Raw genomic sequence first — 22,504 nt, 5'->3', positions numbered from 1 at the left:
TCATTTTTTTTTTTTTTTTGCTTTTGTTTTTGGCTGTGTTACGGATTAAACCCAGGGCCTTGGGCATGCTAGGCAAGTGCTCTATTAGCTCTGAATCCTACATCCTTTTGACATGGCCCATGTCAATCACTTCTCATCTTGCACCTTTTCTGCTCCAGCCTTTTCTACAATGACTCCTGGCTCCTTTAAGTGGAGCATGGTATTTAGAAACCATGATCTGGACACTGAATTTGCTCACTATTCGGGGGTGTCATTTCTAGGCCCTCTCAAGAACAGAGCCAGGAAATATAAGTACATACACACACACAGATTTATGTATATTTCTGCACCCACCTGTATATACTTAAAACCATGAATTCACACCATTATCATCAATATCAGTCCAACTCCATAGGGTCAATGCTAGCCTTTTCATTTTCTGTATTTGTATTTTTGCTTTCTGGTGCTGAGAAATCTAGCTTTGAGTATATTCAATATAGTTCATTCGATTTGTTCATCTCACTGCATTACCTAATCTTCCTCCCAGACCACCATACACACTGATAGCTTATTTACGTGGTGGGTGCTCTCCCAGCCAATCCTGGATGGACACTCAGTGTGATGGTGATACATTTGTACAGAAAGCTATAGGAGTTCAGAAACTGGAGGGGTAGTGAGAGAAGGCTCCCAGAGGAGGTGATGTTGAGAAACACCTGACTTGGGTTTACCCCCCTGACAGGAATTTGCAAATTGACTGAATGACTTAATTTGACCATATCTTGTCATCTTAAGATCGAAGGTGCATGGAGAGCAGATGGCAAAGGACTTAGTATTTGGGACACATTTTCTCACACACCACTGAAGATTGAGAATGATGACAATGGAGATGTGGCCTGTGACAGTTATCACAAGATTGCTGAGGATTTGGTCGCCCTGAAGAATCTGGGTGTATCCCACTATCGTTTTTCTATATCCTGGACTCGCATCCTCCCTGATGGAACCACCAAGTACATCAATGAAGCAGGCCTGAACTACTATGAGCGGCTAATTGATGCACTGCTGGCTGCCAACATCCAGCCCCAGGTGAGGGTGGGCCTTCATCAAGCCCTGAAAAGGCCCACATAGAGGAGTGAGGGGCTGTTATTATAAATGAAATGTTATTGTAAATGAAATGCTGTTTTCAAATTTGATTTTTGAATTGTCCAAAAACTCACATGGCATTTTCTTTCCAACCTTGACCCCCATTCTCAGGTTTAGCAACATTTTTATGTAGGTGCATCTCATGTCAGTGATTTCCCATGGAAAGATAATTGTTGGAACTATCAATTCGGTTTTCCCACAGGTGACCCTGTACCACTGGGACCTGCCTCAGGCGCTTCAAGATGTTGGAGGCTGGCAGAATGAGACCATTGTGCAGCGGTTTAAAGAGTATGCAGATGTGCTTTTCCAGAGGCTGGGAGACAAGGTGAAATTTTGGATCACACTGAATGAACCCTATGTCATTGCTTTCCAAGGCTATGGCAGTGGGACAGGAGCACCAGGTAAATGTCCTACACCTAACTTCTCAGCTCTTTGGAACATGGGCTTCTTTGCACCTTGAAGACATGAAATCCAGGTGACAGGGAAGGATATGGCTATAAAAGCCCCATGGCAGTGTCTCAGAAACCCTGCCTCCTGCTCAAGGCTGCAGAGGTTTCCCTTCTTTTTTGGGGGAGGCGGGGTGGAGGGGTACTAAGGATTGAACTCAGGGGCACTCAACCACTGAGCCACATACCCAGCCTTATTTTGTATTTTATTTTGAGACAGGGTCTCACTGAGTTGCTTAGCATCTTGCTAAATTGCTGAGGCTGACTTTGAACTTGAAATCCTCCTGCCTCTTGAGCCATTGGGATTACAGGCATGCACCACAGTGCCCAACCTGTAGAGGTTTCCCTTCTGGCACCACATTTGCTAAACACAAATATCACATCTTAGTACCTCAAGATGACTTCATTTCTTTGCTCTGTGACTCTGACCTGCCTCGGAGGGAAGTTCTTTCAAATTGGGATGTGGCAGATTGTTGTAGAGAAGGGCAATTCCTCAGGCTGCACAGGTTCATGTCTATTGCTCATAATCCCCAAATCCTGAAGATTCTAGTTACTGATTTTGGCTGACTGAGCCCATTTAATCTTAGTGAAGTCTCACCTGAGCCCACATGAGCTGCTGTGGTCTTACCTCACAGTGTGAGCACTCCTGAGTTCAGTGGAGTTACCACTGTGTTTGATTATGGAGAGTTGTCTTGGGCCCTGGTAGAGTGGTGCTGTATCCTGGTTTGTGTATACAAACGTTATAGACAATGTTTCTAAAATTAAAACAAACAAACAAAAAACTAAACATTTAATTCCAAAACACATGGGACCACGAGGGCTTTGAACAAGGGACTGTGAACCTGTTTTTGCCTCTTATAAAACATCCAACTTCTCTTTCCTTGGATTCTAAGCTGATGAGAGTAAATTTGTGTTCATCTTTGTGATTCCTCCGAATCATGTGTAAGAGCTGGAAAGAGCCATGGGGAGATGGCTCAGATCATCAGATCATCAACTGGGCCTTGGTTGGCATTTTAGTTTGGGCAGCCTTTCCCATAGGATTTGCTCTCAGTCATCTTCTTATCAGCTGCTTGCATTTGCTATGTTCTCCCATCTGGGTCCCCAGAGAGCTCTGAGACGTAACTCCTAAGGCACACGCTGTTGTGTGTATTCTGCTTGAGACATACGAGCCATTCTTTTAGGGGAGAGAGAGACAGAGCCAACATTCATCAAGTGCCTTCCCTTTGCCAGACATACTGGGTGCTTCACATACAAGGGACATACAAAGTCAACAACTTTCCTTCTCACCATCACTCTCTGATGCCCATTCTAGTGAGGAAGAAACTAAGGCTGAATTACTTGCTCAAAGTGACAGGGCATCTAGTAAGAGGTAGAACTAGGATTTGAGTTTGTCTTCCTAATGCCAAATCTTTCTCCCAAACACAGAGGGACTTTTGTATGCAGGGAATAACTCCCTTGGTCATGCTCATTCTGTTGACATGTGTCTGTTTCCAGGAATCTCCTCTGACACTGCTCCCTACATTGCTGGCCACAACCTAATAAAGTCTCATTCCGAGGTCTGGCATCTGTACAATGATGTGTACCGCGCCCAGCAAGGTGGCATTATTTCCATCACCATCAGCAGTGACTGGGCTGAGCCCAGGGACCCCTCCAACCAGGAAGATGTGGAGGCAGCCAGAAGACATGTTGAGGTCTGGTTTCCTTCGGGACAGTGTTCACTCTTATCTGTTTTCCTCTCTTGTAGTGGACCAATGGAAACAAAATTACACTGGGAATCAAAAATTTAGGATCTAGGCTCAGTTTTGCTATTACCCGATTTTGTGAGCTTGGGGAAACCATCTAACTTTCTACACCTTAGTTTTTTTTTTTTTTAACCTGTCAATTAGAGATGCCCTACCTATCTTGTAGGTTTGTTGTGATAAAAGATAACCCAACTTCTTATCACGCTTAAGTCCTAAAAATTTATTTGTACATGTAGTCTTTCCTGAATATAACACTGATTTGAAGCCATCTATAGAAAGAAATCCCATCTCTTCAATCTCTCTGCATTGTCGTTAGTGGCCAACAGATCTGGGGCTGCACACTTCTCTCGGTGTTGCCATCTAATTTTATTTGTTCCAGCCTAAGAATTCCTTAAATTGGGGGCTTTAGATTCTGTAAAACTCATTAGTAAATACCATGAGTTTAAGTCAAGGATGTCCATCTTGGTTGTGGAATCTTGCCCCTGGAAAATAGCAACACCAGTAGTAAGTTGATGGTAACATGGCCCACTGCATCTCAGTATGGCTCCTGACAAGAAAGTGGGGGTAAAGAATGGCCCTCATTCATGGGATAGCTTTCTCCCTGGATCCTGCTAGCACCCCTGAATTAGAAGGCACCCTCTACCAAGTCTTGGTATCAAAGGCAGGCATGGGTCTCCATCCTCCATATTGTTTCCCACTTTTGGTTCTGCAGAGGAGTCCTTCATTTCAGAATCACAGCACTAGTAAATTAGAGCAGTAATTTTACCCCCTGAAGTCAAAATCCCAAACCTCAGGAAATGTTAAGACTGTAGTATCATTAGATTGCACCATTTTTTGGGGAACTGTAGTACTGCAGCTCAGCACTACAACAGACACATCTCCTGTTAGTCAGCTTCCTCAAAAGGTCCAATTTGTTACCCTACAAGTGCACTGTACCAGGGTATATGTGTTCTAAGCCTCATCTCAGACTGAGTGGAAGGCTGCCCTCGCCCCACATTCCAGAATAAAGAAGCCTCTTAAGCTCTCTAGCATTATATATTTTGGTGCCATATATCCTCTTAATAAGGATGGCTTAGACCTTATTAAAGAAAATAGGTTTTCGGTGGAGGTGGATATAGTTCAGTGGTCGAGTGAATGCTTAGCTTGCATGAGACCCTTGGGTTTGATACCCAGTACATGTGTGTGCACATACACACACACACAAAGGTTGAACAGATCCCCACTTTGAAGGGGAGGATACTTTTTTGGGGGTATTAAACCTAGAGGTTCTTCACCATCGAGCACATCCCCGGCCCTTTTTATTTTATTTTGAAACAAGTCCTCACTAAGTTGCTGAGGCTAACTTCAATTTTGCAATCCTCCTGCTTCCACCTCCAGGGTTGCTGGATTACAGGCATGTGCCACAGGGTTTTGAACCTAAAGTCCATAAAGCAACCTGGGCAGCCAGGAAAGAATTGCAATTCAGCTGGGTACGGTGGTGCATGCCTGTACGGTGACTCAGGAGGATGAGCAGGAGATCAAAGCCAGCTTCAGCAATGAAGAGGTGCTAAGCAACTCAGTGAGCCTCTGTCTCTAAATAAAATACAAAATAGGGCTGGGAATGTGGCTCAGGGGTTGAGTGCCCCTGAATTCAATCCTTGGTACTCCCCCCACCCTCCCCCCACACACAATTGCAACTCAGCCCTTCTCAGAAACTTCTGGTTGATCTTTGATAAGGATTAAGTTATTAGTTCAACTGCTCTGCAGTAGGAGAGGGAATCAGTGGCCTAGGGGCTTTGAGTGTCTCCTTCCTTTTCTGTCCAACCCTTCTAAGGACGGCCAGGAAGCACTTGTGGAGAACCAAGGCCAGTGGTCAGTTTTTCCTCCCACTGTAATTACTGAGGACATAGCTCTGTCCTAAGAACCATGCTGTAGCTATGCAAACAGAAGCAGGTAGAAAGACCTGCAGAGACTTATTCAAAACATGCACATACTAGGGACAGTAGAGCACCAGGTCATGGGAAGGGGAGGTTTTGTAGGCAATGAGCAGGGACACTGCTCTCTCTCAATGACACTTATAATGCTATATATAAGGCTGACTGTTCCCCACCCCCAACAGTTTATGGGAGGCTGGTTTGCACATCCTATTTTCAAGAATGGAGATTACCATGAGGTGATGAAGACTCGAATCCGTGAGAGGAGCTTGGCAGCAGGACTCACCAAGTCTCGGTAAGGTCTTATGCCCACAGTGGTGAGCGCATGGGTACTGGGGCCAGAGAGGCATGTCTCAGTTAGCTTCTCTCTGAATTTCCTTGCTTGCTGGGAAGATTATATGTGGTGGCATATGTTAAGTTTGTACTTGACAATTATTATACTATTATTGTTATTCTTAGGAACATCCAGGGACTCTGTCCTAAGAGCAGCCATGTCTTAGCAATCCTACTAAGTCACTCCAAAGACAATTTGGCCAGCTTATCTGATCTTATTTCGTCACTTTTTGAGTCAATGTGGATAGCAATGGGTAACTGCCCATTTTGTGCATTTTGTCGGCAGAGGTGATTGTTTGAATCAAAGTATCCCCACTTCCTGGTCCACCCCACTCTTGTCAAGGAAGTAATAGCAACAGCAGGAACTGCTATCATTTGTTGATCTTCCACTGGTACTTTTGTTCCTAATTTAAAGATGAGTAAACTGAGACACAAAGATCTGGGCAGGAGCTGGACATGGTGGCGAATGCCTGTAATTCCAGTTGCACGGGAAACTGAGACAGGAGAATTTCAAGTTCAAAGTCAGCCTCAGCAAAAATGAGGCGCTAAGCAACTCAGTGAGACCTCTTTCTAAATAAAATACAAAATAGGACTGGGGATGTGGCTAAGTAGTTGAGTGTCTTTAAGTTCAATTGTCAGTACCCCCAAAAAACCCATTAAGGCAAGTTCACTCACCTATTAAAGTGACGCAACTGGGATTCGAAGCCAGGCTGCCTGCCTCCCGGATCCACAGTGTAGGTCTAAGAATCATCCAACTGGTAGAAGTGTGGTGTGTGGAAGGGCACAGAGCGATGGTCACTGGCCTTATGGGAATATACACACTTCATGATAGCTCACAAGGGAGGGTGGTGAAAGGAATTCACCAGGCATGGGTTCACATAAAGCTTTTAAGTCTTTTCCCCAAACGCCACCAAAAAGCCCATCTGTGAATGATTAGAAAATCCACTTCTCACTGTATAACGCACTCCTGGCTTGTTTAGGACAATCCTGCTGAGCAGGTTGTGCCTAAAGGTCTGATGTGCTAACTCTGGTCTCCAATAAGCAAGTGAGTAGTCTGGCCCATTCATACAACTTTGGTGAGCTGCTACAGGGTTATCTAGGTCAGAGCCCAGTGGGGGCCAACTAAGGAGAAGAGTACAAGTCTGGCTTCTCTAGTTGCTGACAGACCAGCTAGAAGACAGTATTCCCTGGAATTCTATTCTCCAATTTCTTCAGTACAAATAAAACTCAGATGAGATCAGGGTGTGCAAGATAGACCTAGGAGACTTCATAGATGAGGCAGAACATCAGTCGACAATGACTTGCATTTAGTTGAGTAGAGGTCATTCCACCCAAGAAGTGGGGGTGTGAGTACAAGCCTAGAGGTAAGAATGAAGTGTGTGCTGCTAAAAGTGGGGAGACAGAACTGTAGCAGTGAAGAAGATTGGGACTGCGTGGTGGGGGATCTGGGAAGCCAGGCACAGGGCCTTGGAGCCACAGGCCCTGAGGAGCGAGGATATGAAGATGCTGGGCTTTAGTTTTTACGCAGCATTTCAGAAACCCTAGAGAAGGTTGGTTTTGATCCCCTAGGTTAATGATAGCAGAAAAGTCAAGAATGTGTTGAGGTCTAAGCAGGGTAACACCTGGTATATCTAAACCAGAGCACCAGGGTCTCCCTGTCAGCCTGTGTGTGCACTTGGGATATGGGTGAAAGGCTACCCTGTAGATACAAAACACAAGTGTGTGGTAGTCAAGTTTCATAGAAAAGTCTCCTCATTCAGAAAACATGGAAACCAAGTCCCAGGTACACGTTAAGCCCAAACATCTATTACTCAATTTGTAAAAATATTCCCTTACGAATTAAGGATAGACTTTAGAGAAAAGACGCCTGAACAAACCTACAGAAAAAACAGATGAACTTTAAAAAAACAAGGAAATACAAGTTATAAGAGAGAACTTTATGAACAAATAGTCTTGAGATATGTACTTCAGATATGTTTTTGATTTTGAAATTTATCACAGATGGTACATATCAGAATTTGCATGTTAATGCTGGAAGAAAATACACTGTGTGTGGCCCTGCAGCGGGAGCTTATAAAAGGGCAGTGAGGTTGTGGGTGGGAGGAGCCTACTTGGCCACTCCTACCTGCCAGCAGCCTCTAGCCATGGTCAAGTGCCTGGAATCCAGAGCAACCCCTCATAACATAAGGGGGTTTCCATAAAGGTGATTCTTCCTAAAAGTCCCTCACCCTTAATTCCTCATTTCACCCACCCAGGCTCCCAGAGTTTACTGAGAGTGAGAAGAGGAGGATCAACGGCACCTATGACTTTTTTGGATTCAATCACTATACCACCGTCCTAGCCTACAACCTTGATTATCCTCCTACAGTATCTTCCTTTGATGCAGACAGGTAAGTCAGTCTGTCTGTCTTTTGGAAGGACAGAAAGGTCCCCTGAATCTACCTCTTGCTCAAGAGACCGATACTGCATCAGAAAAGGGCCTCCTGATGCCATATACACAAGTGATGGGAATATAATGCTTGCTTTTCCTACATGCTTCCCTTAAGCAGAGGTGCTTGGTTTTCAGAAACATTTTCAAGTTTTTTTTTTTCCCTGACAAATTTATCTCACTTCTTAGATTATTTCAGTCAAAATAACAATGAGCTCCCCCACAATCCCATTTCAAGGCAATATCAAACTATTATTCTGTACTACACAAATAGTACAGGTTCATGGAGGAAACATTCGAAAATAAGAATGGGATCACCTGATCCCCTGGTACTGGGGATTGGACCCAGACACACTGTATCATTGAGATAAATCCCAGCCCTTTTTATTTGAGACAGGATCTTACTAAGTTGCTTAGGGCCTCGCCTCACTTAGTTGCTGAGGTTGGCTTTGAACTTGGGATCCTCCTGCCTCAGTCTCCATGTCACTGGAATTACAGGTGTGTGCCACCATGTTTCAAAGTTACATGTGGGGAGCATCTACATCTTTTTCTACATATTACTTATATAGGAGTATATGACATATAAATTATAACTATTACAATAAGCAGGACTAGTTTCTACATTATTTTGTTCCTTTTCAACAAGCATCTTTCCAAATTAGTACTTCTGAACCTGTTTAGGTTCTTTTTTCAAAAACAAGTCCTTATACCCCTATTACCCCCACTGTATTCTGAAATCACCAGCCAGGCTCTCAGAGAGGGGNGGGGGGGGGGGGGGGGGGCAGAAAATGATTCTAAGTGAGCCATGCTAAGTAAGAAGATGGTCAGGAAATCCTTTCCTTCTAGGAGCTGTTGGTTTCCTGTAGGGAATAACACTGACATTCTAAGGCCCTGACCCACACCAGTCTCCTATGCTGAAAAGAGAGGGGCAACAGATTGTTCAGTGGAGTTAGCTTAGTCTACCTATGTGCCCAACACCCATTTAGGGCTGAGTCTTTATAGAAAGATGTTGGTGGCACTGCAGCTTCACCACAAAGGATTTGCTAACAATCATTAAAAGGGGCAGCTCTTTTAAAAGGTAGGGCCTGGGCTCCCTTCACTCTTCAAGTTGGGACACAGGAGGCCTGGCAGAGAGGTGCCTTATGAGACAAGGAGAGCTCATGCCTGGGCCTCTGTTTGGACAGCTGTGCAGGATAAGGTGGACCTTCGAGGATACACGGTTTGGAGTTTGATGGACAACTTCGAGTGGGCCACGGGCTATGCAGAGAGGTTTGGTGTACATTTTGTGAACTACACTGACCCTTTTCGGCCAAGGATCCCCAAAGCATCAGCCAGCTTCTATGCCTCGGTAGTTCGATGCAATGGCTTCCCTGACCCTGCAGCAGGACCCCACCCTTGTCTCCACCAGCCAGAAGGTGAGAGGTGGCTCTGGAGGGATGAAGGGTGAGCGGGAGGGCCTGTTTTCATCTACAGTATTACCTTCCTCTCTGCCTCTCCATCTTCATTCAACCAAGATTCATTTGAATGCTCCAGACATCCTTAGAATGCATGAAACAAAGGACACGTAGGGCTGGTGTTACACCCAGAAACTATAGAGACCTAATGTAGGAACAAGCAGGTTTAGATTCTTCTTCCAACCCTACCAATAACATGCTGTGCCACCTCAGGCAAAAAACTATAGACAAATGCTTTAGGCCATTACAAGGATCAAATAAGAGGACTGTGAAAAGCACACTGCAATGGCCCATTGTTTGTTGACCGCATAAATGTACACAATGCAATTTAGATTACATCCTAATTACTAATAGAAATATTTAAAATATAAAAACTGCCAGCCAGGTGCTGTGGCACATGCCTATAATCCCAGCAGCTTGGGAACCTGAGGCAGGAGGCTCACAAGTTCAAGGGGCAGCTTCAGTTGTCGCAGAAAGGGCTGGGAATGTGGCTCAGTGGTAGGTAAACTGCCCCGGTTAAATCCCCAGGAACCTCCCAAGATTTAGGTTCTTAATACACCTTGAGGGATGGGCATCTTCACTGTAGCAACATGCCCACACTGGCTGTGCAGATTTGGAGTACTATGTAGCCCCCGGACTTCAAAGACTTGGCTGGGGCCTCTCTATGGTCCCAGAGATTGGATAACTGTGTATGCACTGAATCACATACTGCCCTCTGTTGTCCTCTCCTAGATGTTGGGCCCACCTTCAGCCCAGTGAGAGAGGGAGAGGAGGTCCAGTTCCTGGGGCTGACTCTCAGCATCACGGAGGCGCAGACAGCTTTGTATGTGCTCTTTTCTCTTATGCTTCTTGGAGTCTGTGGCTTGGCATTTCTGTCATACAAATACTGCAAACGCTCCAAGCAAGGAAAAACACCAACAACCCAACAGGAATTGAGTAAAATCTCTTCATTCTGACAAGTCACCACTTCCCACACTCTGCAAAGCAGGCCTACTTTCTTGATATGTTTTTGCCAGCACCAAGCTCCATAAGGTATTGTATTCTGCCCATACTGGACTTCTTCATTAAGGCCTTCTACACTGTCAGAAATGACCTCAACCTTGACTGGACTTTGAGTTCCTGATTAAAATGGAATTACTTGCATCTTGCCACAGTCTTGGGAATTCATCTGAATGTTAGAGTAGTCCACAGGTGGTTCTTGTGGAAAAGTGCAGATACTGGTCTGTTGTATCCTTGAGTTTTTGAAGATGGAATCATGAGTAAAAACCGTAAAAATCCTTTTTAGAAGAAATCAAACCTACTGTATAGAATAACTATGATATCATATCACCCTCTCCAAGTTTTCTGAGCCTTATAATTTTCCTCAGAAAATAAAAAACTGTTCTATGCACTGTTTTATCTCCTATGTCTGCTTCACCTAGAAAAAGGGTCAACAGAAGGTATAAAGTCTTGAGTCATTTAGCACCCTACTAACTTTCCCAAACCAGACCAAGGCTGTCTGCTTAAATTATACTTCCCCTACTGTCACCTTTTAGGTCATCCTGGCTCTCCTACAATATGACTTCTAAGGGCCCTGAACTAGGATTTCAAAGTCCAGGTGATCTGACCTGGGCTTAGTTAAGACTGTTCCCTTCTTCTTCTCCAATCTAAAATAGTTCTGACCATCCCACATTTCTTGTCTGAAAATGCTATTCCTTCTGCCTAGGATCCCCCTTTTTCTGAAAACACTCTCAAGTCAAAAGCAGCTCAAATAATGAGCTTCCTCTTCTGGATGGCTTCCATGAATTCCCCAGGCAGATCCTCCTTCCTGTAATTTACTTGTAAATATCCTCCCCTCCCCCACATTATGGTTAGACCACATATTTCATAATTCTCTGCCATTAGACCTAGTCAATGACCATTTCTGTCTTTGGCAAGTACCTGGGAGCAGAGAAAGATATGGTCTTTATCAATCCCCTTGAATGTTCTAAGAGATAACTGCACTGTCAAATATTTACAAAAAAGGTGGGGGTTGCAGCTCAATGGTTGAGTTCTTGCCTAACAATTGTTCAAACCTCAGCACCCGAGGGAAAAAAAAAATTTAATTGGTTTTAAGAGTGATATGCCCGAGGGCTGGGGTTGTAGCTCAGTGGTAGAAGCATTTCCCTGGTACATGCAAGGCACTGGTTTGATCCTCAGCAATCCTTATTTAAATAAATGAAGTATTGCATCCATGTATAACTACAAAAAAGTGACATACCTGAAATTTTGTTTCTTGTTATCATCCCTCACCTGAATTATGTCTATGGAAAATTCCTACCAAAATGTTCCAATTTCAGGAGTCCCAACCAGCCAAACTGTATGAGTCAGGTGTACATTTTGTCAGATGCAGTAGTTCTAAAACTGATATTAAAGACATTTCTTAGGCAGAAAGAGTCACTATCATTAATCTGACAATTCAACATGACATTTTTTGGGGAGGGATATCAACAACAAAAGTTTCACAAACTTTTAAGAGCCAGGATATAGAATGAAAAAGAATATTGTAACATAAAGCTAGTTAAGATAGTTTGGTAGGGGCTGGGATTGTGACTCAGCAGTAGAGTGCTTGCTTCGCATATGTGGGACCCTGGGTTCGATCCTCAGCACCACATAAAAATAAAAGATGTTATGTCCACCAAAAACTAAAAAATAAATATTAAAAACTTCTCTCTCTTTAAAAAAATAAAAAATAAAATAAATAAGTGAAATAAAGGTATTGTGCCCAACTACAACTAATAGTTTGGTAGTAGAGAGCAAATGGAAAAGATCACTGATTGAAAGCCTAGACATAGCTCCAACTACATATGGGAATAGAGTATGAGACAATGGTTGCATCCCAGTTGAGGGGAGGGTGTTAGATGAGCACTTAACTGGTGGTGAATCAACAGGGTAGCTCTTTAGGCTGCTAGCCATGGGTCTGGAAGGGAACTGGACCCCTTCCTTGGATACCACATTTAAATATAAAAACAACAACAAAACCCAGAATACTAGGACACAAAAAAATTAACCTTTCAAGTGGGAAAGGTATTTATGAGCAAGACTCAAATACCATAAACACTAACAAATTTGACCACATCAATACTGTGGTAGATTACCATCCACATATTTGTTCAAAGATAAAATATTTACAGTATATGCTACAAAAGGGCAAATTTTCTTAATGTATATGGAATTTTTTATAAATCAATAAGAAAACTATGAAAACAAAATTGGCAAAGAACAGCTCAACTTAAGTTAAAATGACCAATAACATTTAAAGACTTTCAATCTTGAGATGAACACAATGCATATAAAAATGCACGTAATTTTTCATCTATCATGTTGACAAAGATGAAATAGTATGGTAACAGTGTTGGCAGGGGTGTGGGGAAACAACATTCTCATACACTGTTGGTGGGGGGTAGAATTCATACATCCCACTAAGGAGCCAATTTGGCATCTTTCTTAATCCAAACCACAAATATCCTTTAGCAAATTATGCAAAACACATTCTACAGGGATATTTTCACAATAAGAATATACCACCCCCTCAAGATGTTCATTATAGCAATGTTTATAATGGAAAAACAGGCACAATACACTTGTAATAGCCACTGAACGCCATCAGAGCATAGATAATGCCAGGGTACTTACATCAAGTAGAATGCTATTGCAGCCATTAGTAAGAACGAGGTAGCTATGTGTTGACAGGAAAAGATCTTTAAGACTTTAAGTAAAAAAGCAAGATGCTGGGTAGTATATATAATATGATCCCATTTATTTAAAAATAAAGATTACATATTTGCTCATATATGCATAAAAATTTTCTGAAAATTACAGAAGAAACTGTTAATAGAGAGGTTACCTCTTGGGAAGAGCAGTGCTTGGGGTAGTAAGATGCCAGGGGAGAGACTTCATTTCATTTCATAGCCTTATATACTGTATTGGATGTTTTATTTTTTTAAAACATAAAATTGAGGAAGGATTCTCCTACTCAAAGATTATGAAGCATTCTTTTATGTAATTTCTCTAAGACTTATATTTGATTTTCTTCAAGACAAAATGACTTGAGGTATTCAATGTTTTTGCAAATATATCTCTAAATAGTTACTAGGGTCACACCCATTTTGACAGTTTTTTAAAAATATCACCTACTGCTGCATTTTTAAAGATGACAAAACTTTAAATGGGATGCCTACTAGAGATTTTCAAACTCACTTTTTAAATTATGGAAGTAATGATCATTGCAGAAGACTGCGAAAACATAAGGGTGCAAAAGGAAAAACTGGAATCACATATAACCACTCTTACCATTATTAATGTTACACTGTGTTTTCTTCTTTCTTTACATATATATTAATACATAGTTCTATCTATATATAAAATTATTTTACAAAGCTGAGATCATACTGTAACTACAGCTCTGTATCCTGCTTCTTTTTCCCCAACACATAACAGATGTTTAATCAATATTAAAGTGAATTATTGAATTAGTAGTGTATCATTTCTCATCAAAAAGTAATTACTTCTACAGAGGACATTTAGTTGGTTTCCAATTTCTAAGTAAAATAAACATACAATGAGTATGTTTATGTGTGAAAAAGGTATACATTTATCAGCATTATTTTTAAAAATTACTGGATCAGAGTATGAAATAATCGTTAGTTTCTGAAGTTTTCCAGATTATATTGGTTTCTACTTCTACCAACAGCATAGCCTATATCTCACCATTTCCTTGCCAACACTATTACCATTTTAAAAAGTCACTGTCATTTCATAGGTGAAAAAGTTTGCTGAGAAAATTCCTTCCTCCCATTACAAAAAAAAAGTCAGAGTCTTCTTACACATTCACTCAAAGAGCAATACCTTTCAAATCTGAAAACACAGCAACTATCATGCTTACTCCCCATTTCAAACATCATTAGTTCAGTGGTCTCTATTACCAAACATACATAGAAAAAGTAGCATGTAAGTCAGATTAAGAAATAAATGAGTAAAAGTGTATCTTTATTCCATACTTCTCATCCCACACCACAGGTACTTAAGGTCCTAGAGAGGTCTTTATTACTGAATACAAAACTTCAATATAAAGGTGAGAGGAAAAACAGTAAGTCGTAGACTAGAAATTCTCAACTGTTTTGCATCAGAAGCAAACAGATGAGAAGACCGACCATAAATTTATGCAAGCCAAGTGATGCCTCAGTGAACTAGGAGAGACAGCAGGGCATCGATGTGCATCAGAAAATTTCTTCCTTTGCTATTTAAGGGAAGACAGATAACTATTTTGCTGAAATAGCTTCCAGGAATTGGGGGTGAAGGGGGAACAGAAGAGAGAAATGTGACTTCATCAGAACCCTGTACAACAAAAAGATGCTTAAAGCAAAATAAGATCATTCTGATTTTTGGAAAAGACCTTTTTTTCAATGTTTATGTAAGATTAAAAACTAAGATTTAGCTTGCAGCTGATGAGCAAAAAGAGAAAGTTTAACATAAGTTGTCATCTGATTGGCTAGTTAAAATGCTCTAAGAGTCAAATTACTCAGTGATATACCAGCTACTTTGTGTGGGCTTAAGTGTCTTGGAGGAAAGAGTATTCTAAAAAAAAACATGCCATCTGAGAGCACATGGTTAAAGGCTTTATGAAACAATGAGGAAGAAGCTAATGGAGGGAGGCTGTGGCAGACCTTTGGAATCTTTTAGGCTTCCTGTTGTTGGTTACCATATGCAAGCAGCTTGTTACATCTTAACTTTTCTGGGTTAAACAACTTTCACCTGCACCCACTCATCAGGAATAAAGACACATTTGTAGATCAGCTAGAAAACATAAAAAGCAGACCAACTTCTCCAGTAGAATTTTAGTTGAATTAAATCATAAGAGAAACAATGATTATTGTACATAATGTACTTGTTGCACTACATCTGCTGAGTAGAATTTCCATTCCAAGTGTTGTTTTCATCTTCACCATCATCTTGAGTCCTCAATCTATATATCTTCCCCTCCTTTTTGAAGTCTTCCCCTCGTTTTTCCAGCACTCTTTTTCTGACTGGTTCCCTGATATACAAAAGAGAAACAGGGAACAAAACACCAGTAATACAAACTGTTTTCTCCAAACTTCCATTAGTACAGGCAATTATATTTTATTTCTAACTCCAAGGTGAGGAAAGTCCACAGAGATAATTATGTCTACCAAAGCAGTACTAGATTTTATTAATCTTTAGTAGTTTAACTCTATCAGTTCTCTAAAAACCAGCAAAATCATTTTTCTGTTTCCAAATGTTTTGATGACTCACTAAGCTTTAGAAAAAAATATGTTCAATTGATAACTAATCTTTCCCTTTTTATGTACGCAAGCCGACATATTAATGTGACTCAGAGTATCCTAGAGACTATCCAAACCTCTACTCATAGCCTAAATGACAAAAATGATCAATCTGTAATTTTTAATCCTTTCAAAATCTTTTAAAATGACTTAAAACTAAGAATAAACAGGACTTTGTCATTTATATACAGAAAAGAGTTGGGTGTGGTGGTGCATCCCTGTAATCGCAGCAGAGGGGGGCAGAGGCAGGAGGATCGAAAGTTCAAAGCCAGCCTCAGCAATTTAGTGAGGTGCTAAACTCAGGAGACTCTGTCTCTGAATAAAATACAAAAATTGGGATGGGAGCTGGAGTTGTGGCTCAGCGGTAGAGCACTTGCCTAACATATGTGAGGCACTGGGATCAAACCCTCAGCACCACATAAAAATAAATAAATAAAGATATTGTGTCCAACTAAAAAAAAAAAAAAAATGGGCTGGGGATGTGGCTCAGTGGTCAAGTATCCCTGAGTTCAATCCCAAGAAGGAAAGGAAAGGGGAAGGGAGGAAGAAGGGGAAGGAAGAAAAGCAAAGAAATAGGGATGAAATTTAAGCTAAAAAAACTTATAACAGAGAAGGGGGTGGGGTGAGGAAAAATAGTGGAACACAAAGCTTCACCCCCTTAAATATACATTCATCCCATTCTTTGCCCCAACCCGAGACATTTTTCCTTTATTTGATAGAGCAAGCTATCCCAACCACTTTTCAATAAGAGTTCTAAAATTCAGTATTAAAAACACCTAGTTTCAGGGCTGGGGTTGCAGCTCAGTGTTAGAGTGCTTGCTTAGCATGTGTAAGGCAGTGGGTTCGATTCTCAGCACCACGTATAAATAAATAAATTAAATAAAGGTCCATCAACAACTAATAAAAAAAATACATAATTTCAACTTGAGTAATGTACTATGAATGTAATTGTTCTTGTTACCTATTAGTCCAAAGTAAGATAAAGGCTAAATCAGTATTATAAATCATTGTCTACAGAATCAGTGGAACACAAAACTAGTGATCTCCACACTGACAGCAAATGGACAAGGATTTCCAATACTTATCACATGGGACTGATAAGAGACTTGTTTATAATGTCTATTAAAGGCCCAAAAGAATGTTCAACAGAATAAGTACATAATAAACTGTGCTACTATTATCAGAAAAGAGGGCTGGGGATATAGCTCTGTTGGTAGAGTGCTTGCCTCACATGCACAAGGCTCTGGATTCAATCCCCAGCACCACTAAATGAATAAATTAATCAATAAAAATAAGTAAAATAAAAATAAGGGGCTGGGGTTGTGGTTCAGTGATAGAGTGCTTGCCTAGCATGTGTGAGGCACTGGGTTTGATCCTCAGCACCACATAAAAAATAAATAAAGGTATTGTGTCCATCTATAACTAAAAATATTTTTAAAAATACAATAAAATTACCAGAAAAGGGCCTAATCTTACCTTCTAGTAAAATACTTCTTATTGATCTGTTTCAATATAACCATCTAACATCTAACCAGAGAGATAAGCTAAAATTGTGTTATCTGTATTACCATTCAAACCTTTGTAATCTGCAGTAAAAGTATGTCCTCTGGATTAAGGCAATAGTTCAAAATAATGCTCTGATGGAGGCACCACTTCAGGGAAATATCTAGTTTTCTCAATTAGGTCCTTCTTCCAAATGACCCAGACAAGACTGTCATCCAGTAGATCAAAGAACCACCTGGGTTAAAATTATCTAAGCACAGTGAAGAAATTATGCAAGATGGCCACAAGCAATTAATGAAACTATTTAGTTTCATTAATTGGGCAAACATGGTTAGCAAGAAAGATATTATACATTTGGAAAACAAACAAACTGTCTTTATAGTTATGGGGTAAGGATAATTCATTGAGTAAAATCTGAATGAGTAAACCCAGATAGTGAACTTCCGAGGTGCAATGGTATAATACTAGTTTCTTCCATCCACCAGAGACTGAGGAGGATGGCAGAAAGAAGGCAAAGTAGCCCTAACATAAGTTTTCATTTTGATAAAAGTGCTGGGCATTACATGCATATTTTACAAATGGGGAAAACAGATACCTTTTTTCTGATTTGCTAGATGATGCAGGGTTTGAAGGTTCTGGCGATGTAGCTCTAACTGAAGTCTGTGCAGGAGGAGGATTACTAAATAAGAAATTGCTAATCAATCTCCAGATGGCAAGGAATGGGTAAAGTACTGTCCCCAACAATGTCCAAATGTCTCCACTGGAAGAATGTACAATGGATGTAGATGGTCTTCCTGCCTAGAAATTACAAAATTAACAAATCTAGGTAAGACTATATTATAGCATAATCATATCACTCAAGGTTTTAGATGCTTTTTTTTTTTTTGGTTCCCGGGACTGGACTCAGGGGCACTCAACCACTGAGCACATCCCCAGCCCTACTTTGTATTTTATTTAGAGACAGGGTCTCACTGAGTTGCTTAGTGCCTCACAGTTGCTAAGGCTGGCTTTGAACTTACAATTCTCCTGTCTCAACCTCCCAATTTAGATGCATTTTTTTTATCTAGAAAATGAGGCCCTATGGATTTCAGTTTACTGCAAAAAAGTAAAAATTACCAACTTTTGTTGTCTTCTAAGTATATTTAAATTTATAGGAACTCTAGATTTTTGCATTTTAAGAGTAATTGTAATATTAAAAATTAGAAAGTGGTTCTCATTGGTGACATGAACCAACTTTTTAAGAAAATTAAGCTTCTATAAGTGAAATTAATAACTTTGATAAGTCTTTTTGAGGAGAAAAAAAAAAAAGGAAAGATTTCAAATCTCAGTTTATACAATGATATCCTACATTAGGTAGGAACATCTAGTTTAGAACAAGGAAATCCATAGGATATAAAAGACCCAGCTCTGGCACTGAAGGTGGGACTTTGGCATCATTTAACCTGTTTGAGCCTTTTTTCTTAATCAGAGATTAAAATGCTGTTGTTAGGATCAAATGGGATAATAAACTTGAAAATTAATGTTATTTTTATGTTAAAATAACGTTTTAAAAACTGCAAACAGTAAAGTCAGATATAAATAAAAGACATTAAAATCTGTAGACTAGAAACTCAACATTCCTTATTTTCTTCTACTGACCCTTTCTTGTATATAAAAACAGGTGAGGAAAATAGCTGAAAAAACTATTTAGTGCCTCAAGAACATTAGCAATACAAATAAGTAAAACATAGGATAACTACAATAAATTGATCTAATTTTTAGAAAATTGGAATTTTAATTATCTGCAGTACACATTTGCCTTTCCCTTCTAATTCTAAGAAACGACCAAAAATAAAGCAGAAAAAAAAGTATATACATACTGGCAATAGTACCACTGAAGCACTTGGCGCAAGTTCCAAATCCAATAATTTCTTTTTATAATCTTCTTTGGTAAATTCCCTCCTGGGAAACATGGTTGCTAGTGAAAAATTACCATAAGTGTTGCCAACAGTCTGTAATATAATGGTAAGTTTTAAAATCTCACAAAGGTGCCTTTTAAAAGAAAGATACATATGTACATTCAAAACAACTGACTTAATTAGAAAGTTCATTTAAATATAAACTAAAAATCATTTCTAAAAAAGTATTTATAACTTAAATATGACTAAATAGCAAGCATACAGTTCTAAAAACTATAACTACATAAATAAACTGAATAAAAATTATAATTATGGATGGGGATATATCCCAATAGAGCGCTTGCCTAGTATGCATGAAGCACTAGGTTATGATCCCCAGCATTGGGGGGAAAAAAAAAAGACTATCATGCCAAACAAAGTTCATCATTAGCATTTTCAGTATCATTTTGCAAACTTATGTTAATGTCTTATATTGGATTACAGGAACTCCCTATTTAAAATGTGGAATATACCAATATTTTCCTTATACCTCACTTTATTGCACTTCCCAGATATCATTGGTTTTTAAGTTTGTTATTTGGGCTGAGTGTGTGGCATAAACAATGCTCTAGGTTCAATCCCCAGCACCATTAAAAAACAAAAAAAGTAAAATTTGTTTTACAAATTGAAGGCTTGTAGCAATCCTCTGTTGAGCAAGTCTAACAGCACCATTTGCTATTTTTAAACAGATTTGTTGGGTTTTTTAGACATGACGCTATTGTGCATACTTAACAGACTACAGCATTGTATAAACATGGCTTTTACATACATTTGGAAATCAAAAATGTGTGTAATTGATAGTTACTTTATTGCAGTGGTGTGGAACCAAACTCACACTATCTCCAAGGTATGCCTATATAACTTCAGGGATTTTGGCCACCTTCTTATCTCAAAACACAAATGATTCATAATCAACCTACACCATACACATGATTCAAGGTACACTGGGAACACCACAATCAACTTCACAATTTTAAATCACCTATATTTGTAAAACCTTAAGACAACAGCTTATCTTTCACTAGAAAACTCCAAAGAAAAAGACTTTTTTTTTTTTGGTAATTTCTTTTTTGCTATAGATTATATATACTGGAAATTCTAAGCAGAAGATACTTGTGGGAGGCTCCAAGACAAAATAATAATAAAATAACCTACTTGGGGTTGGTTATACTATAATCTTATTGGAAAATTGTCCAGCCTAGGAAGACAAAGAGCTTTAAAGAAATCTTTCTTCTCTTGGGATCCATAAGTGAGAGAAGACTAAATGGAGAGAAGTAATCTGGTGGAAAGATCTGAACCCAATACTCAATTCTGATGGCACTGGGGATTGAACTTGGGGGCGTTCTATCACTGAGCTACACCCCCAGTCCTATTATATTTTGAGATAGAGTCTTGCAAAGTTGCCTGGGCTGGCCTTGTGGTCCTCCTGCCTCAGTGTCCCAAGTAGCTGGAAGTACAGGTGTGTACCACCATGCCTGGCTAAGAAGATATTTCTTGTTAAAAATTACTGATCTTTTGTCTTGGCCAAAAGGCAGATGGTGAGAAAACAGCTAGTCTCTAAGCAAACTGCAGAAAATGAAAACAGAACCAAGTAAAACTGTTTTCTTTTGAGGGGTATGAGACAACTTGCTCCATTGGAACTCTGGGAAACCATTTGCTTTTTACTCCTCCTTCTGAGTACATTCACCAGTGAGAAGTTACCAAAGCCTACTGTACAACATCAACAAATTCCATGTTTTCATAATAGGCAGATATGCTGTTCCCATATGCACTAATACATGACAGAAGCTTTACAATATCTCAAGATATATTCTGGATCTTCTATTTGGAGATCATGTCATTATTAATTCACATTCAAGTTCTGCTTTGAAATGTATCCTTCTACATTTTAATAACATATACATCTATAACTTGAGACATAAATTCACCTGTGCAGCAAATTGCCTTGCTTCTTCAAGAGGAGCATCAGAAGGAAACTGATTTGTAAAGGAAGAACCATCAGGCAGACGGAACTGAATTCTTGCAACAGTACTATGAAAAAAGAAAATTAAAGTCAGCATTTTTTACCTCTACATAGTTTCAAACAATATCATTAAAAGAGGAAAAAGAAGTGGAAATGTGTAATGACAAAAGATTTCTTTGTACAAAGTCAGAGTTTTTCATTTATTCTTAATAATACTTTTATCGAGATATAATTCAACGTTCTTTTTGTTTTTAAGAAAGTTAGCCCTCAATGCTTGGATTTTGTTTCCCAATACTTTTATTTTTATGTGGTGCTAAGGATTGAACTCAGTGCCTCACACATGCCAGGCAAGCACTCTACCACTGAGCTGCAACTCCAGCCCATAATTCAACATTTTAATGTGCATAATTCACTGGTTTTTTTTTGTTTTCTTTTTTTGGGGGGGGGGTGTCCCATTCAATTTATTATTACTCTGTCTCTGCTGAGGTCACCCTTTGGTGAGCATTCACATGGGACAAAATATTTTCATGTCTTGTGCCCAGAGAGGTATATCCACATACCTCTTCCTCCAAATGTCTTTGTCACCATTTCTCTAATCATGACCCTTTCCAGTCCCTGACCATCCAGCCAAACTAAGGGATGCAGCTCATGAAATTGTAATTCACTGTTTTTGTTTGGTTTTGGTGATGCTGGGGATTAAACCCAGGGCCTTGTGCATGAGAGGCAAGCACACTACTTTCTAGCTGAACTATATCCCCAGCCCCCTCACTTGCTTTTAATATATTCAGGTGTGCAACCATCACTATTAATTCAAGAATGTTTCATCACCCCAAAAGAGACCCAGAACCATTAGCAAGTATTCCCCATTCCTTCCTCCCCCAGTTCCTGGCAACAATTTACTGCTTCTATGAATCTGCCTATTTTGGGATATAGCTTTTTATAAGAGAATCACACAGTATATGGACTTCTAGTTTATTTCACGTAACATCATGTTTCTGAAGCTCATTCATGCATACATCATTCCTCTTTATTGCTTAATACTATTCCATCACATGGAATATATATTTTGTTTACCCATTCTTCAGCTGGGTTATCACCACATTTTGGCTATTATGAATAATGCTGATAACAGCTAGGTATTGCGACACATGCCTATAATCTCAGCTATTTGAGAGGCTGAGGTAGTAGGATCACAAGTTTAAGACTAGCCTCAGCAACTTAGAAAGATCTCCTCTCAAAATAAAAACAACTCAATTTTAGTTTGGGTTTTTGTGTGAACATTTTGAATCCTCTTGTGTATATATACTAAAGAATGACTGCTGAGGCTTGGGGATATAGCTCTATGG

The 22,504-nt window shown here is 39.8% G+C and overlaps 2 protein-coding genes across 2 annotated transcripts in view; one reads left to right on the top strand and one right to left on the bottom strand.

Moving 5' to 3' along the window:
* Lct (lactase) overlaps positions 1 to 11,503 on the top strand; it is a 42,014-nt gene extending 30,511 nt beyond the window's left edge. The window contains 7 exon segments of the mRNA XM_048812564.1: positions 772 to 1,062; positions 1,322 to 1,520; positions 3,060 to 3,256; positions 5,406 to 5,515; positions 7,809 to 7,947; positions 9,060 to 9,396; positions 10,168 to 11,503. Of these exon segments, the coding sequence (XP_048668521.1) occupies positions 772 to 1,062; positions 1,322 to 1,520; positions 3,060 to 3,256; positions 5,406 to 5,515; positions 7,809 to 7,947; positions 9,060 to 9,396; positions 10,168 to 10,391 (1,497 nt within the window). The 3' untranslated portion in view covers positions 10,392 to 11,503.
* A 1,689-nt stretch (positions 11,504 to 13,192) lies between these two features.
* Positions 13,193 to 22,504, bottom strand: part of Ubxn4 (UBX domain protein 4) — a 35,520-nt gene continuing 26,208 nt past the window's right edge. The window contains exons 10-13 of the mRNA XM_048812563.1: positions 21,124 to 21,226; positions 19,118 to 19,249; positions 17,854 to 18,056; positions 13,193 to 15,487 (exon numbers count right to left, since the gene is read on the bottom strand). Of these exons, the coding sequence (XP_048668520.1) occupies positions 15,349 to 15,487; positions 17,854 to 18,056; positions 19,118 to 19,249; positions 21,124 to 21,226 (577 nt within the window). The 3' untranslated portion in view covers positions 13,193 to 15,348. The remainder of the gene's footprint in view (positions 15,488 to 17,853; positions 18,057 to 19,117; positions 19,250 to 21,123; positions 21,227 to 22,504) is intronic.

The sequence above is a fragment of the Marmota marmota genome, unplaced genomic scaffold (genome assembly GCF_001458135.2).
Source record: "Marmota marmota marmota unplaced genomic scaffold, marMar, whole genome shotgun sequence".
In the NCBI taxonomy this organism is placed as follows: domain Eukaryota; kingdom Metazoa; phylum Chordata; class Mammalia; order Rodentia; family Sciuridae; genus Marmota; species Marmota marmota.
This window is presented reverse-complemented; position numbering and strand designations above follow the sequence as displayed.